The 15,659-nt window shown below is 41.6% G+C and overlaps 1 protein-coding gene and 1 long non-coding RNA gene across 4 annotated transcripts in view; one reads left to right on the top strand and one right to left on the bottom strand.

Moving 5' to 3' along the window:
- The window catches only part of LOC125429055 (myosin-3), a 41,562-nt gene extending 34,409 nt beyond the window's left edge, over window positions 1–7,153 (bottom strand). The window contains exons 1-7 of the mRNA XM_048489818.1: window positions 7,112–7,153; window positions 6,749–6,804; window positions 2,610–2,821; window positions 1,457–1,600; window positions 1,220–1,376; window positions 994–1,021; window positions 783–891 (exon numbers count right to left, since the gene is read on the bottom strand). Of these exons, the coding sequence (XP_048345775.1) occupies window positions 783–891; window positions 994–1,021; window positions 1,220–1,376; window positions 1,457–1,600; window positions 2,610–2,813 (642 nt within the window). The 5' untranslated portion in view covers window positions 2,814–2,821; window positions 6,749–6,804; window positions 7,112–7,153. The remainder of the gene's footprint in view (window positions 1–782; window positions 892–993; window positions 1,022–1,219; window positions 1,377–1,456; window positions 1,601–2,609; window positions 2,822–6,748; window positions 6,805–7,111) is intronic.
- Window positions 1–14,903, top strand: part of LOC125429058 — a 63,509-nt gene extending 48,606 nt beyond the window's left edge. For 2 of the 3 annotated variants that reach the window (XR_007243937.1, XR_007243938.1), the window contains 2 exons: window positions 11,207–11,291; window positions 12,872–14,903. This is a non-coding gene — a long non-coding RNA (uncharacterized LOC125429058). Of the gene's footprint in view, window positions 1–11,206; window positions 11,292–12,645; window positions 12,736–12,871 lie in introns of all 3 variants that reach the window. The other variant, XR_007243939.1, reaches the window with a different exon arrangement.
- Window positions 14,904–15,659: the final 756 nt, after the last annotated feature.

Here is a 15,659-nt window from a genome sequence, read left to right as displayed (position 1 = left end):
TTGTTGGCGTTCAATCTGTTGCTCATTGGCTTCAACTATCTGGAGCATGCTGATGTGCACATATTATGCATATTTTCACAATGCTGCATTGGCCGGCTGTATGTTTCCAACATCAGTTCAAGGTACTGGTCTTCACTTTTATATTTACCTTCAAACCCCTAGAGTCTACATATTTGCAGGACCATCTCTCCCAACAGACCCCCATACAGCTCCTTCACTCTTCAGCCTGACACTGATTAGTCATTCCTGCCTGTAGGGTTGTGAGGCTAGCCACTGTTAGATTGTGAGCATTCCCAGGGATTTATTCAGCTTTGTAGGGTGATGTTTCTAAATGTGCCAGGAAAGTACCTATCTTGTTAAGATTCTGCAAACTGTGCAAAGTGAAATTTTCAGGAAGCCTTTCCACACAGACAGCTAAGGTTTTTTAAACACATCTGTTTTCATGGTACGTTTCACTAACTCCAGTCTCAGAGAAAGGTGGGTTGAAAATACTCAAAATAAATATTTGGTTTTTTATCAACCCATGGAGATGAATTGATCTTATGAGCAATCAGAACTGTCATTCATTAGGATTCCACAGAAAGGAATAACTAAGGAAAAATCATGATTAAAGTATTCATGTCATTGCTGTCCAGCATAACTTCTGTAGTTTAGAGTTTGACTGATTGCTGTACTTTGGCTGAAACCCCCCCTACTGTTCTAGTCATAAAGGAGACAGCTGCGTTGGACAGGCACATGGTTACAGATTTATTTCTTGTCAAGGACCAGACCTACTCGTTTACCTTCATTTTTGACTGGGATTCCTTTTTTTTGGATCCTTCAGCTGCAATTGTTGCAAAATACTGAATGACCCGCTTGGTGTTCACAGTCTTCCCAGCACCAGATTCTCCACTGTCAAGAACAAGCAATGATCAGATACAGGCAAATGGAAAGGCTGTGACTCAGTTTTACTCTGGCAACACGGAGAAGGGTTATATTGAAGAGTCTACTTACGTGATTAGGATGGACTGATTTTCACGATCTGGCAAAAGAGAGAAAGATAAATATAGAGAAACTAATTTACTAATGGTATAGAGAGATTTGCTAAATAACAGTGGTAACTACTAAATAAATTTCTCTTTAATAGGATATTTAAAAGGTATAATTATACTGATGCCATTATGAATGTTTCTATTGCATTGCTGTTCTTATTGTGTTTCTAGTTATGAAGCACACATACCAGTTAGCATGAACTGATAGGCATTGTCAGAGATGGAGAAGATGTGAGGGGGCGCCTCTGTACGCTTTTTGCCCCGGTAGCCAGCCACCACCTCTGGATTGTACACAGGCAACCATTTGTATGGATTGACAGTAACACAGAACAGGCCCGAGTAAGTCTGCATGAAAGTGAAAAGAAGGATAGTTAGAATTAGCCACTTGGCTAGTCTTCCTTAGCAGCAGGCAGGTACCAACTTACATATATCATCCAGGAACTGTAGCGTTCTTTGAGGTTATACAAAACTGCAGGTTCATGCAAGTGTGTCAGCATTGCCATGTCCTCAATTTTGTCAAATTTAGGTGGATTCATAGCATACACATCTTCTGGCTTGACCGTCAGTGTCTGAAATAGAAAGGCATAACATGAGAATCTGGCAAGGTTTTAATTCTAACTAAATGCGTTTATAACAGAGATCGTTATTGCTCAAGTCTATTATTACATAGAGTATTTTGCCAGCATTACAAATACTTTGTCCTTGAGCTTATCATTCAAATTTTTCACACTTTCAGACTATGCACTAATGACCTACTGCCAGGTTTTTATCATAACCATTTATTGGCTTCAATATAATACTTATATATTGCCTCATTGCTTCCAATCAAGGCATCAAAGGCAGCTAAGATTCCATTGTGGAATGTTTAAACTATGTTGTGACCTGCCAGAGCCCTTTGGGGATAGGGTGGAGTTCAAATCCAAAATAAATAAAAAATAAAACCAGAATTTAAAATATCATCAGAACAACAGCTAAAAACATCACCAGAAGTAAAATAACAACAAAAAGTGGTACCAATTTAACAATATCATTGACCTTCCAGAATAAGAAATTTTTTAATCTGTCCCAGAAGGACCAAAGAGATAGCCCCAAGCGCACTTTCCTTCAGCCTATCCAATAAATGGGCAGGGGATGAAAAGCCCCACTGAAATAAATGGTTAAATGTACATTACATTTGTAGCCTGCATGCCTTTAGTATCTTAGGGAAACATTTTTTTTCTGAAGAACTATTTCTTCAGAAGCTAGCTTATTCAAGTTATTCTAGAATTATTTTCTGTAGCTCATACTGGCAGAGAAAGCAGTTGGTAAACTTTGCTGCAATTTAACCTCACAACAATCCAATGAGAAAGAGTGTGTGTCTTGCCCCAAACTAACCATTAGGCTTCCAACTTGTTCAGGAATATAAGCCTGAATTAAAACCCAGTACTCCCTCCATGTCATTGCACAAGTGAAAAGGAAGAGTCAGGTTCTAATTCTGATCTATTTTGGCTGGGTTCTTGTTTAATTGAAAACCAAGTAAATGTTTGTTGAAAGCTGAAAGCTTCTCCCTTTCCTCCTCCCTTTCTAGAAGATGCTCACCTTGCCATCATCTGTTTCCACAGTGGTCTTGCCACCTTCAGTGCCCTTAATTTTTCCTTTGGCATATTCCTCCTTGGGTTCAGCCACATAACAGTATGTCTTGGCATCAAATGGCTGGTTCTGAGCTTCTATTCGTTCCTTCTCAGATTTTCGTAGGAAAGGGGCAGCCACCCCAAAAACCTCCATCTCTGAATCTCTGCTCATGGCTGCAGCTAAAAGAAAGACAAACAGTTCAGTTCTTTTCATTCTGTTCCAAGCTAAGATGTTTAAAATGAAAATCATATTTATATATCATCAGACTAGACACATCTCATTTTGCACAAAAATATAAGATCGTGAGTGGGAATGTTATGTGTAAATCAGGTGTAAAGGTGGGCACCAGCAATTCAAAATTCAGGCTGCCACCCCAAAACAACAGCTAATCAGAAAGCAGGTCAGTGGGAATGTTCACATATGTGTGGATATGCTTGTGGTGTAAATCCAAAAGACCCGGGCTTGTGCAAAACAAACTGGAGTATTTCCTCCCGGTCTTCACTTGATTCTTTCACTGAAGTAGGCAGCCATGCAAAGGGAGAAACCGGAATAAAATAGACCCGGATTGTAAGATACCAATTGTAACCCAGTATAAATGTGCTGTGCAGAAACAACCCATTATTCTTCTGTTTTACCAGAGTTCTTACTCCTACAACAATTATATGCACAGTGTATTCTGTAGTCCATATTTTCTTCAGTGCTTTGGAACTAATAAAAGCAACAACCCAGGACTGATGTGCAAACATGAAGTAGTTGCCTAAACTCAAAAACTTGGGTGCAAAATCCAATACAGAATGCAATTTAAGGTTGTTGTTTAAAAATCAACTTTAAATGGCCGACATTGGACAGGATGCATTTTCTGCTTTTTGCACCTGACATGTCTGCAGCATTTCTTCAAAACGTACTCTCATGATTAGATTGAAATATGGGCAAATGCTAAAGGCATACTGAGATAGCTAAGTAGTAAGTCTTAACTCAAACGTTTAAAACTTTCTTTCTTTTACTAGCCCATTTCACACAACACAAACAAAACATATTGCAGATTTTTTTTAAAAAAAAAGATTTGGCTTTTTTTGTCCTCGTAGCATGGGGGAGGAGCAATCTAGGGGAAATTGGTTATTTTGTCCAGTCCGCACCCCTCAGCTCTCTTCTCCTTTCTCTTCTTTCTTTCTTTCTCTCTCCTTTCCTTTCTCTCCTCTTTCTTTCTCTCCCTTTCTTTTCTTTTTCTTTCTTTCTCTTCTCCTTTCTCTCCCTCTCCCTGTCTTTCTCTCTCTCACTTCTCCTTTCTTTTTCTCTCTCTTCTTTTCTCTCCTCTGCTCTCCTCTCCCTCCATCCCTCCCTTTTCTCTCTCTCTTTCTTCTTTCTTTCTTTTTTCTTTTTTTCTTTCTTTCTCCCTTTCTTTCTTTTTGTCTTTCTTTATTTCCCAGGTGTTCCTGCATGTCCCTGTTGTTCCAAAGTAGGGCTGGTTTGATGTATCCCAGAGTCCTTTGTCAAAGGCATCTCCATTGCTTTTTTTCATTTATAACAATTTACAGAATAATATTACTGCCTTTATCACATTATTGTGGCTGGGCACTGAACACTCAAACCTTGTCTTAAGTTGTTACAAACTCCATGAAAATGTGAGCAGAGGATATTTTAATACCAATATTCACAAATTAAGAAAAATGTTTTCCTGTCTAAAGAGTGTGGTTATGGGTATGGTGTCTGGGTACAGTGATTAATGATATCTGGTTTTGATTCTAGAGTAGTTTCTCTTTTTAAAAAATAACAAGGCTTTTAAAGATGATCTTCAATAGATTATTTGAATTAGGAGACAGTCCTCCCTCCTAAAAGAACAGGCAAGGAGGATTTGCACACATTTGTGGTGCAATTCTTGGCATGTATGCGCAAGAGGAAATCTTATAGGACTGGACCTAGATGGCCCAGGCTAGCCCAGTCAGTTGGTGGAAGTCTAGGGTTGCTATGACAGGCAATGGTACCCCACCCCTGAACATCTCTTGCCCTGAAAACCACCTGCAACTTGAGGGCACTTTCCTCCCCCACCACCAAATGGAGAGATGTCCCTTAAAAGTTCAATTATTTATATGTCTAATCCAGATGCATGCCATGCAGTAATAATTCAATGGAAAAGTCCTTTTTTAATTGTAAGCATGTGCTGGATAAGCTGCATGAAAGGTTGAATGCCACACAGTACCTCTGAATTTAAAATATTTTTGCTCAAACCATCAAAAGGTCCGCTCAGCAGTTGGGAAGTGCCACTCAGTGGTGGAGGAAAATTGGAGGGAACATTTTGTACTTTGTACTATTTTAATGAGGGGCATATGAGTGGTGAGAAAAATTGCCTATGAAATTGTGAATTAAACTAGTGTAATCATGCAAATAGACACATCCAGGCTCTTCATAGGATTGCACTGTTAATCTGATTAAATGTATGTATTTGGGATACTTTTAAGTCAACCTTTCTACAAAACCAGGCTCAGGGAAGAACAAAATGATAATTTAAAAATGTATAATCAAAAAACCCATGAAAGCAAGTAGAATTTAATTCAGGTGGCATTGTCAAAAGCTCTCCTGAATCATTACTCTTTGCTCAGCTTGCAGAATCCCCACCAAGTTTGAGCCTTCCTAACAGTTTGTGGAAGGCAGTTCCGTAAAGCAGGAGCAACCACTGTATCAGCCCTAGATCTAGTAGTAACATCCTAGTTTTACATGAGTTTTGAAGGTACTAATCCTGCATTCCTTTAGGCAGTACGTTTTTATCATCCTGACCACAGTCTGTCAGCTGCAGAAAATTTAAATTGTTGGCATTATTTTTAGTAGGACCACTCCTTGTAGAGCTGTTTAAAACGAACAACAGTGCCCAAGATGAAGAGGCAACTGGTATACCACTGCACACCATGGAGAAGCTTGAAATGTCTTGATAGCTTAAGCACAATGCCTTGCTGGGGAAGGGCTTCTGATGTGGGATTCTTTCTACTCCCCAGTTTCTTAACTGTGCATATACTCTGGGTGTTAGAATAATAAGAAGTCCTGTACTGAGGCAGAGCTTAGTTTACCTCCATTTCTATCATTTCTACTGCCAGTACAAATGGGAGTTCCATTTTCCCATTCAGTAACACCCTAAATCAGGGGTAGGGAACCTGCGGCTCTCCAGATGTTCAGGAACTACAATTCCCATCAGCCCCTGTCAGCATGGCCAATTGGCCATGCTGACAGAGAACTGATGAGATATGGATTCCTGAGCACATCTGGGCTGCAGTCCTACCTAAATTATATACAAAGTGGCCACCAGTGTGTGCTGGATAAGAAGAAAGAGAAGAGTTGGATTTATATCCCTCCTTTCTCTCCTGCAAGTAGACTCAAGGGGGTTTACAAACTCCTTTCCCTTTCCCCCTCACAACAAACACCCTGTGAGGCAGGTGAGGCTGAGAGAGCTCAGAAGAACTGTGACTAGCCCAAGGACACCCAGCTGGCATGTGTGGGAGTGTACAGGCTAATTTGAATTCCCCAGTTAAGCCTCCACAGCTCAGGTGGCAGAGCAGGGAATCAAATCCAGTTCCTCCAGAGTACACCCTAACCACTACGACACTGCTGCTAGGATGTTACTACTAGATAAGGGGAAGAAAATAATGGTAAGATAGCCTGGAAAAGGAACTGCCACCTGTGTTCAGTGGAATATTGTTTGAATGAGGGAGCTTCCTAGTAGAATGGATGGGTGTGTATCTGTGCATGGTATGAAATCAGATTTTAGGCATCAGTTACTAGCAGATTCAAAGAACAGGGTAAAGACTAGTATGAAAATTAAGTCTCTCACTTGGCAAGGAATTATAATAAACAATAGCAGGTGATGATGGAGGGGAACAAAAGACTGGGATTTCCTACAATCCACTTTTATCCCTTTTAGTTATGTTCTTTTAGTCACAATTTGCATGCAGAATCCAGGCAGTCAAGTCACAGTTAGTGTTTCATATCATCTCCTAACTTATATTAAAAACATTGTGAATTTCATCAGTCTGGTTTAGAAAAGCACCAAAGAACAAATGACAGTATGGATAACTGTAATTTATGAAAACAAAATCAGTTACCACACTTTGAAATCTTACCTTTTTATTAACTACTCCCAACAGAAAGAAGAAATGATCTGGATGAAATGTCTAACCTGCAAAGGAGGAAACAGTAGAGGTATTGAGGGATCCAGGGCCCACAGGCAGTCCCAACAGCTGAGAATTTGTTGCAGTTTTCCCTTCTATGCAGTCTCAAAATGCACTGTAGAGATGGACCGTCTTTCTCTGCACACTCTCTTGCCAAACAACGTCTTGCATTTCTAAGCTCAGTTACTCTCCAACAGCCCTTATTGTTTATTGTTACACTTGATGGCCCTGAAGTCCACACAGTTGGCAGACTCTACAGTAGGGAGAAGGCAGGAAAGTATGCGTGGAGGGAGAGAGACGCAGAATCATTCTTACCTCTGACAATCCGTAATCACCAAGAATCCTTTCGTCTCAGCTGGCTTTTATAGGTTCTGATTCCCCTCTTGGCTCAACCCTTCCCTATATTTGGAAATCAGAGATCAACCTTGTGTTTTGCTTCCACACTTATTTTTTCACCATAAAATGTATTTATAGAAATGACCAACTTCAGTAGCCATTTATCAATTCCAACAGTTTGCTCTGGGGCAATAACTGTAAGTTCACGGTTATTTTAATGGTGGGATATAACTTACTGATGAAGGAGACATCTGACACCCAAATCTCTGGGACAAATGAAAGTCTGTGGCAATTTTATATAACCTTTCCAATGCTTTAAAGTCTGGGATTATAAAAGATCTATAGAAACCTATGTTAGTGGTACTGGACTTCGTGCTGCAAAAATGCTTGCATTGTATAGCCCTGTGCCAAGACAGTGTAATCAGTTGCATTTGAAGCAAAAATGCAATATTTTGCTTCCCAAAACTCACGTGCAATAGAAGAGCTCACTTTAGGGAGCTCACAAATAGGTAGAGATCCCAGCACAGTGTGTCTATATGTGAAAATATGTATGTTCCTGATGTAATATGTATAGTACTCATAATCAGAAAGAGTGTTAATATAGTTTTTAAAGCTAGTCATATCCCCTCACATTTAGCATCAATCAAAGCAGTAGTAAGAAAATGAATTATGCAATCTGCTGCTAAGTATGATCATTTGTGGCTCCATTTATAGACATCACACCCAGTTGTCATGTCTTGACAAGAGTGATTGTAAGACTGCTGGCATGTGTGACAATACCAGATCATATGGGCAAGGTCAACCACATGCGTCATTCTTCCTTTCCATTTGGCCAAGTCTGTATGGTTGTATTTTTCACACATATTCCCCAGTAGTTTAGGACTGAAGTATGTGGAGTTTCTTCCCTCACCACTGGAAGTCTGGGTGATGGCAGCTCTGGGATGAACAGTGGCGTTCCTGCCTAGGGACAGGGGGTACCCTATGTCCCCGGGCACCCCCACTTGGTCACGTGGGGGGGCGCCAACATTTCAGGGTCATTTGTGTGTTTGAATTTTTAGTGTTTTTCACGTTTTGGCCTTCAGGGGGGCACATTTTTAAAGCTAGCGGCACCAAGATTTCAAGGCGCCATCCAGAGACTGGCCAGATGATACCACCCGAGTTCGGTGATGTTTGGTTCAGGGGAAGCAAAGTTATGGACCCCCAAAGGGGGTGCCCCCATCCCCATTGTTTTCAATGGAGCTAATAGGAGATGGTGGCTACCTATTTGAGGGACCATAACTTTGGTCCTCCTGAACCTAACTTCACCAAACTTGGTTGGCATCATAAGAATAGTTACCAGATGATACCCTGAAATTTTGGTGTCACTTTGGTGTCACTATCTTTAAAAATACACCCCTGACTGGAACCCCAAGAAATTTGCCCAAGATTCTTTGTTTTGCAGTGACTTTGCTTCATTGTAGCCAATGGGGAATTTCTGAGTGTGTAGGCAGGCTGCATATTTTTGAAGATAGAGGCACCAGACTTTCAGGGTGGCTCCTGGTAATAGCATCCAGGTTTGGAGACCTTTGCTTCTGGGGGTTCAATTTTATGGGCCCCCACAAGGCTTATTTTCTTTCCATGCTCCTGCACATGAAAGCCTGCGGGCTGAGTTCTTTCAGAATTCTCTCAACTCGCCCCACCGCACCTGCACAAGCAAAGCTCACCAAGCTTGGATGCTATTACCAGGAGGCCTCTTGGAGCCACCTTGAAAGTTTGACGCCTCTATCTTCAAAAATGTGCAGTCAGCGCTTACACACTCAGACATTCCCCAGAATCTGCCAGGCTCTTCAGCAAGTTCTGTGGTGGGAAAAATTACTTTTCCCACCATAGCCGTCAATGGGGCTTTCTGGCTCTGTGGCAGAGGTTTCAATGGGAGGCACTGTGGTAGGGGTCTTGCTCTGGGTGGGGGCATTTCCTGCAGGGCTGCTGGTGTGAGTCTCCTGAAAGGAACCAGCCAAATTTGCTAAAATGTGTGTGGAAGAGGAAAATGCTGTGGGCACCGAGTTGAAGGTGAACCTGATGCCCTTTACCATTCGGCGTCCCAGGCAAACTTTAGCAAAGTTGGCTGGTTCCTTCAGAAGACACACCAACGGCCCTGCTGCTGCAGAGCGAACCTACAGTGCCTGATGAGCCTGCTGCGGCTGAGGCGAAAGCCCATTGACGACTATGAGCGGAAAGTTCCCACCTGAAAGGCTTGCTGAAAAGCCTGGCAGTGAGGGGAGGCCTGGTGTGTAAGCACTGACCACACTTTTTTGAAGATAGAGGCGCCAGACTTTCAAGGTGGCTCCAAGAGGCCTTGGGTAATAGCATCCAAGCTTGTTGAGCTTTGCTTTTGGGGGTGGGTGGGGGCCGAGTTCAGAGAATTCTGAGAGAACTCAGCCAGCAGGCTTCATGTGCAGGAGCATGGAAACAAAATAAGCCTTTTGGGGGCCCATAAAATTGCACCCTCAGAAGCAAAGGTCTCTAAGCCTGGATGCTATTATCAGGAGGCCCTCCTGGAGCCACCCTGAAAGTCTGGTGCCTCTATCTTCAAAAATATGCAGCCTGCCTCAGAAATTGGCTACAATGGAGCAAAGTCACTGCAAAACAAAGAATCTTGGGCAAATTTCTTGGGGTTCCAGTCAGGGGTGTATTTTTAAAGATAGTGACACCAAAATTTCAGGGTATCATCTGGTAACTATTCTTATGATGCCAACCAAGTTTGGTGAAGTTAGGTTCAGGAGGGCCAAAGTTATGGCCCCTCAAATAGGTAGCCCCCATCTCCTGTTAGCTCCCATTGAAAACAATGGGGATGGGGGCACCCCCTTTGGGGGTCCATAACTTTGCTTCCCCTGAACCAAACATCATCAAACTCGGGTGGTATCATCAGAGCAGTCTCTGGATGGCGCCCTGAAATCTTGGTGCCACTAGCTTTAAAAATGCGCTCCCTGCAGGCCAAAAAAACACCAAAAAATATCCTCCCAAGCCCAAATACCTTGCTTTCGCATTTGTTCATATTTAGGCAGGACATAATCGGACAATTTTTGTCCAAATTTGCCCAAATTTGCCCAGATTCCAGCCGAATCTGGTATTTGTTTCACCTGAATCTCCAACCCTCGAAAGTGATGCTGTTTCAGGGTGGGGGAGAATCCACCCCCAAATAGCATCACTTTCAATTTTGTTGGATTTAAAAGAAGAATCTGGATTTAAAAGAAGAATCTGAGCTCCCTAGTTTAAACACTGTTGAAAGTGATGCTGTCTGGGGATGGATTCCACTGGAGGTGTTTCGTGAGAGATGATGCTGACATTTGTTTGGTAAATGTTTTGCTTGGGGGTGATTTATGAGAGATTTACATGCTTAATACCCACTTGCACTGGCTTGGAGTTGTTTCTCAGGCTAACAACCTACCTCATAGGGTTGTTGTGATTAGGAAATTAGGAAAAGAGTTGGTGGGAGAGAGCCATGTATGTTTTGCTGGGAGTGGGAGTGTTTTGTGAGCTGGTGCAAAAAAAAATCATTGTTTGGTCATGGTGGGGGAGGGTGGCCACCCATATGCTGGGGGGGTGGTGCCAAACTCAGGTTTTGTCCCCTGGCTCCAGTTTGCCTAGGTACGCCTCTGGGGATGAAGGATACTGAAGAACCGAAGAACATGTTTTGAAAGAGTGACTAAGTTTAAAAGAGACACCAAAGGACTAAAATAACTGCAGCTTAGATGCTTGAAAGACCAAGTCCTGGATGCTTAGTCATTATCTGATCAACATTATCACACTTCAGCCTTTATCCGTTGGGATTATTAACTTGCCACTCTCCTGAGCAGGCACAGCCTGCTAATGAACTATGTCTAAGAACTACAGCTATGCCACTACCAAAGAGGAATCAGTAACAGCTGATGAAAGCAGTCAATGTGTAAAGCAAAATATTCTAATGAGAAACGAAGGGCAAATAGTAACTAAGGAAAATTCCCAGAGGCTGCAGAGGTGCAAGATTCATGTACTTGCAATGAAAGTATTATATGATGTCAGCTTCCCAGAATCTCTCTCCAATTCTCTCTGCAGGAAAAAAAAATTCCCTGATGCCAATTCCCATATTGTGGAATACAGAAGTTGGATCTGAAGTCTCAATCTTATGTAACAATCAGATGTGAGTTGTGAATTCTCCTCAGTTCCAGTGGGGTGTTTGATTCATTTTGGGACTGTGTGGCTTGTGAAGAAGGGGATTCTGTGCCATTTTCAAGACCTGAAACAGTTCCAGGGCAGCATAGTCCTGATATGAATCAGGCACCCCTTGTATGAGTGAATGAGAGAAAGAAAAAGAACCCAGAATGCACACTGATTTGAGTAAACTATTAAGTTCCATGGTAGTGCAGATATGACAACTATTATAAACTTAAAGCAGTATTTATCAATGTTTGTTTCCTAAAAATACCTTCACTATTTTCCTTTATTATTTTGTTATGGTCTCAGAATCCACAAGAAAGTGTTCCATAGAATGCATTCCAGTCATGGGGATGGAACCACTGTATGTCCAGTTTGTACACACATAGGCATGTGTCCATATGAAGTCAACATGTATAGGCTGGGAGCAGAGCCAGTATGCTCACAAGAAGTAAGGGCAGCATATCAGTACCACTGCCCTTCTGGGTACATTGGCCTTATGTGTGCATATACTGTGTGGACCGATAGAGTTGCACACAATTCCTGGTTAGGCTAAAACTGTTAACAACAACATGAACTGTAAATAATAGCATATCCCCAGTAAAAATGTGATCCCCAATATTTAGAGGTAGGAGTTTTCTTTTTAAAAAAACAAAGACAGTGAAGGACAATGATTTCCTCTTAACCAGTAGAAATTTACACAATCCCTCTTACCCTTTTCTCTTTGCTGAAGTATCTACAAATTCTTAGCACTAGAACACACAAGCAGAATGAGAACAGCTATTTTGAAATTCACTATACCCTCAAAGTGCCTTAAGAAAGGCTTCATGATCACTTAAGAATAGTGCTTTTGAAAAATCCAAGGTTGTTGGAAAGAGCTGCACAGACCAAGGGGTCAAGTCTACAGAATGTCTCAGAGTGGGGGTGGGAAGAACTGGCTGCCACAAGTTGTTTAAAAAAAAACCCAGAAATTCACCTATTCTAAAAAGAATCTGTTAAAAGGAAATTATAAATGGCAAATCGAACATTCTTGGGAAGAGTGCCCCAAGTTACTTGCTGGCTTAGTATCGTGGCTTCATCTCTGAGGTGAAGGTGACAGAAGCTCCAGGCTAATGGCTGATCCCCAGAGAGTTTCTTTCATTTGGTTCCAGATAGCATGATTAGCATCCTGTCCTTTCCCTCACTTAAGGACACTCAAGAATGGTCATAAACAGTCACTTCTCTCATGAAAGATGAATTCTTAGAATCTTGTCTAAGCCCAGAGGATGAGCTCTGTCTTTTTTTAGCAGCAGTCTTCTTTGGTCAAGCGCCTTTTGAATGTACTGCCATTTTTGTATTAGGTGTCCCTGGAAAGCTGAGATGATCCAGAAGCATCAGTTTTATAGCAGATGTCAAGCACGAAGGGAGGAACTTTGCCATGGTATTTGATGGTATGACAGGTTAATGTGAAATGCGGATTTTCCCAACACATACAGAATAAGGAACCAGCCAGCCTAGCCTTAAATTCCAAATAATTGTTTTAAGAATGTTCAAGTCTCTTTGCTTTCTCCTTTTCTCTCATTACAGATTTTACTGCCTAAGACTAGAGAATTCACCTCCGCACCAGACCTATGCCACATACAATGTCACAGCCCAGTCAGTACTACACTATGCCCTTTCTATAATCGTTACAAAGCAACCAATTAACTTTTCACAAGCTAAGCTCTGTGAATTCTGTGTAGCTGGGAGTCTTTTTTTTAATTAGAATTCTTACTAACCACCTATCTATCATTCACATGTTTATCAACTCCGTTTTATAACTCTACTGTGAGGTAGGTTAGGCTGGAAGTGAGTGACTTACCCAAGGCCATCCAAACTGCATGGCTGAATGGGAATTTGGACATGACTACCTCCCAAAGCCTAATCCAACACTATGACCACTAAAGCACAACTTCGAACATGTGGTTAATTTATACTGCAGGCTACTAGTTTCTGTATCCTAAGATGGCACTATTTGCACAGACTGACTCTTTCATGAATGGTCAGGCTCTATAAAGCAGCTGCTTATTAAAGTACATAAACTTTACATACAAATATATCCATTTACACTTAAAATCCAAAGACTTCTAACATTAGTGGGCAAGTTACTTCTTCCAGTTTGAAATCTTGTCCTTACAAATAAAATTGGGAAAGCTTTTCTGAGTATTGTGGGGAAAAATTGGCATATTTTTCACCATATAAAATTATTTCCAAGGTTGAATGTGGCTTTAAGACCACAGATTAGCCACATCTGCCACAATCAAGGCAATAAGGTAATATGCTTTAAAAGTACACATACACATATATGGAAATTGGCAAAGCAGAAATTATTATTTTGTGTCTTTCTTCAACAAAAGGGCATAGGATTTAGCAACACAGTTCTGGCTTGTTTGCCACCTGATATGCTTCTGTGGATGACAGCACTGAACTATTACAATTGCCATCCTAAAATAAACTATGATGGATACAAACCATTTTACAGCATTTATTTTAATGACACAGTCACCCATCTGTAGGGTTACCAGGTTTCCCACTACAGTGGGTAGGATTGCCAGGACCCTCCTGGCAATGGGAAGATCTTGGGGGGCAAATACTTAAAACAGTGATTGGGTGTACAGGCAATGACATCACTTCTCACTCAATCCTCCCTACCAAGCCGGCCAGGGTCTCCCGTCTCAAGGTCAACTCAAGAAAGAAAGTGGGGGAGGGGGAGAAAGGCTTTTATTACTGCTTACAAAAACACTGCTGATATCCATCACTGAGGATCCCTTCAACACAGCCTGGCACTACTCGGCTCCCTGCATGCAAGATTTCCATGTAAGAGAGCCCTCACTCTGAAAATCTGCAAATGGATTATTTACATAAACAACCTGGGGCTAAACCAGGGGCCTCCCTATGCCTACCCCACAGGGCTGTTGTAAGCAAACGGTCCAGTAGCCATACTCAAGGTGGTGCCCCATTAGAGAATGGGGAAGGCCCCAGTGTTGAAGAATAGCCATCATCCCACACACATCCTGATCATCCCCCACCCCTTTTGGCTCACCTTCTTCTACTCATCGACCAGTTGAGTGTCGGCAGGCAGCTGCAGGAATCAATGGGCAACGGCCTGCCATAAGCAAGCACTGGGAACTCTAATAGTTCTAGACTACTGTTAATCTGGTTCATTTCCCCTCTGTCACCTCCTGCCATTTTCACCCTCCATTTTCTATTTTTTTCCCCACCAGCCTTTGAGGCACCAGTGAAAAAATGGCTGTCTCCAATGGATTAACAATGCTATAGTACACTACTTGATTTTATCTTGTGCAATGTAATTATTTGTTATGTTTTATGAATTGATTTTATACTGGGACAGAATATAATTTTACATTATATTGTGCAGGATGGTTCTGAAGTCCTGATAACTTATTTCTTCTTTATACTTCATGGGATCTGTCAATAAAATAGTACTTAGTACCCTCGACATGCCCCTGTGATCATGTTAGGGTAGACACTGCAACAAAAAGACAGAACAAGCAACAAGTTGCATTGACTTGAGAAAAAGGAGTGGAACAATGGAGAAGAGGTCCAGAGTATTGTTGAAGAGGTGACAGTGTGCAGTTTCATTAATGTAAGCACTAAGAGGTGTTTAGTTCATTCCAACTCTAGGGGAGCTTCGATATGTAAGCTGCTCTATTGTTCAGGGTCTACTCAAGGATTCTCCTGTTTTCCTTGCCACTTACGCTTCTGTTCTGCTTCTGTAAGTAAGTTCTTACATCCTGAATGTCTTTCTCTTGTTAGAAGGTCTACAATTAGTTAATGGTTTATGCAATCCTGTTGTTGCTCTGAACTTTCCTGGAAGTAATTCTGCATGTATGGGATTGGATTATTTCCCCAACTCTGCTAATAAACATGTGGAGCAACACAAGAGAGAATGAAGGTAAGGAGCATTGCTGTGTCTTTGGTTTCTGTACCCCATAATGACATCCCCTGTACCAGCAGCCCCAGACATATTCTAGTAATCTCCCAGATGCATAGGTTACATGCTGCTGCTGAGAACAGCATACCCATGTTGAGATCTCCCCCTTTCACATAAACCCACACTGGGATGTCATCAGATTGTTGGCGCCTTTGTTCCTACCAGAAACAACCAATTGCAGAGAATCACTGGGCATCATAACATGTTACAGATGTTATAGGTTAAAAGTCAACACAGCTATCACACTAGTGATAGCAACTCTGTGTTTAATTATTATTATTATTATTATTATTATTTATTTAATTTAATTTAATATACCGCCCTATCCCCGGGGGGCTCAGGGCGGTGCACAACATAAAAACATCATATATAAAATCATCA

Source organism: Sphaerodactylus townsendi, linkage group LG03, assembly GCF_021028975.2.
Source record: "Sphaerodactylus townsendi isolate TG3544 linkage group LG03, MPM_Stown_v2.3, whole genome shotgun sequence".
NCBI classification, from domain to species: Eukaryota; Metazoa; Chordata; class Lepidosauria; order Squamata; family Sphaerodactylidae; genus Sphaerodactylus; species Sphaerodactylus townsendi.
Note: the sequence above shows the minus strand (reverse complement) of the source record. Positions and strands in the feature narration are given on the sequence as shown.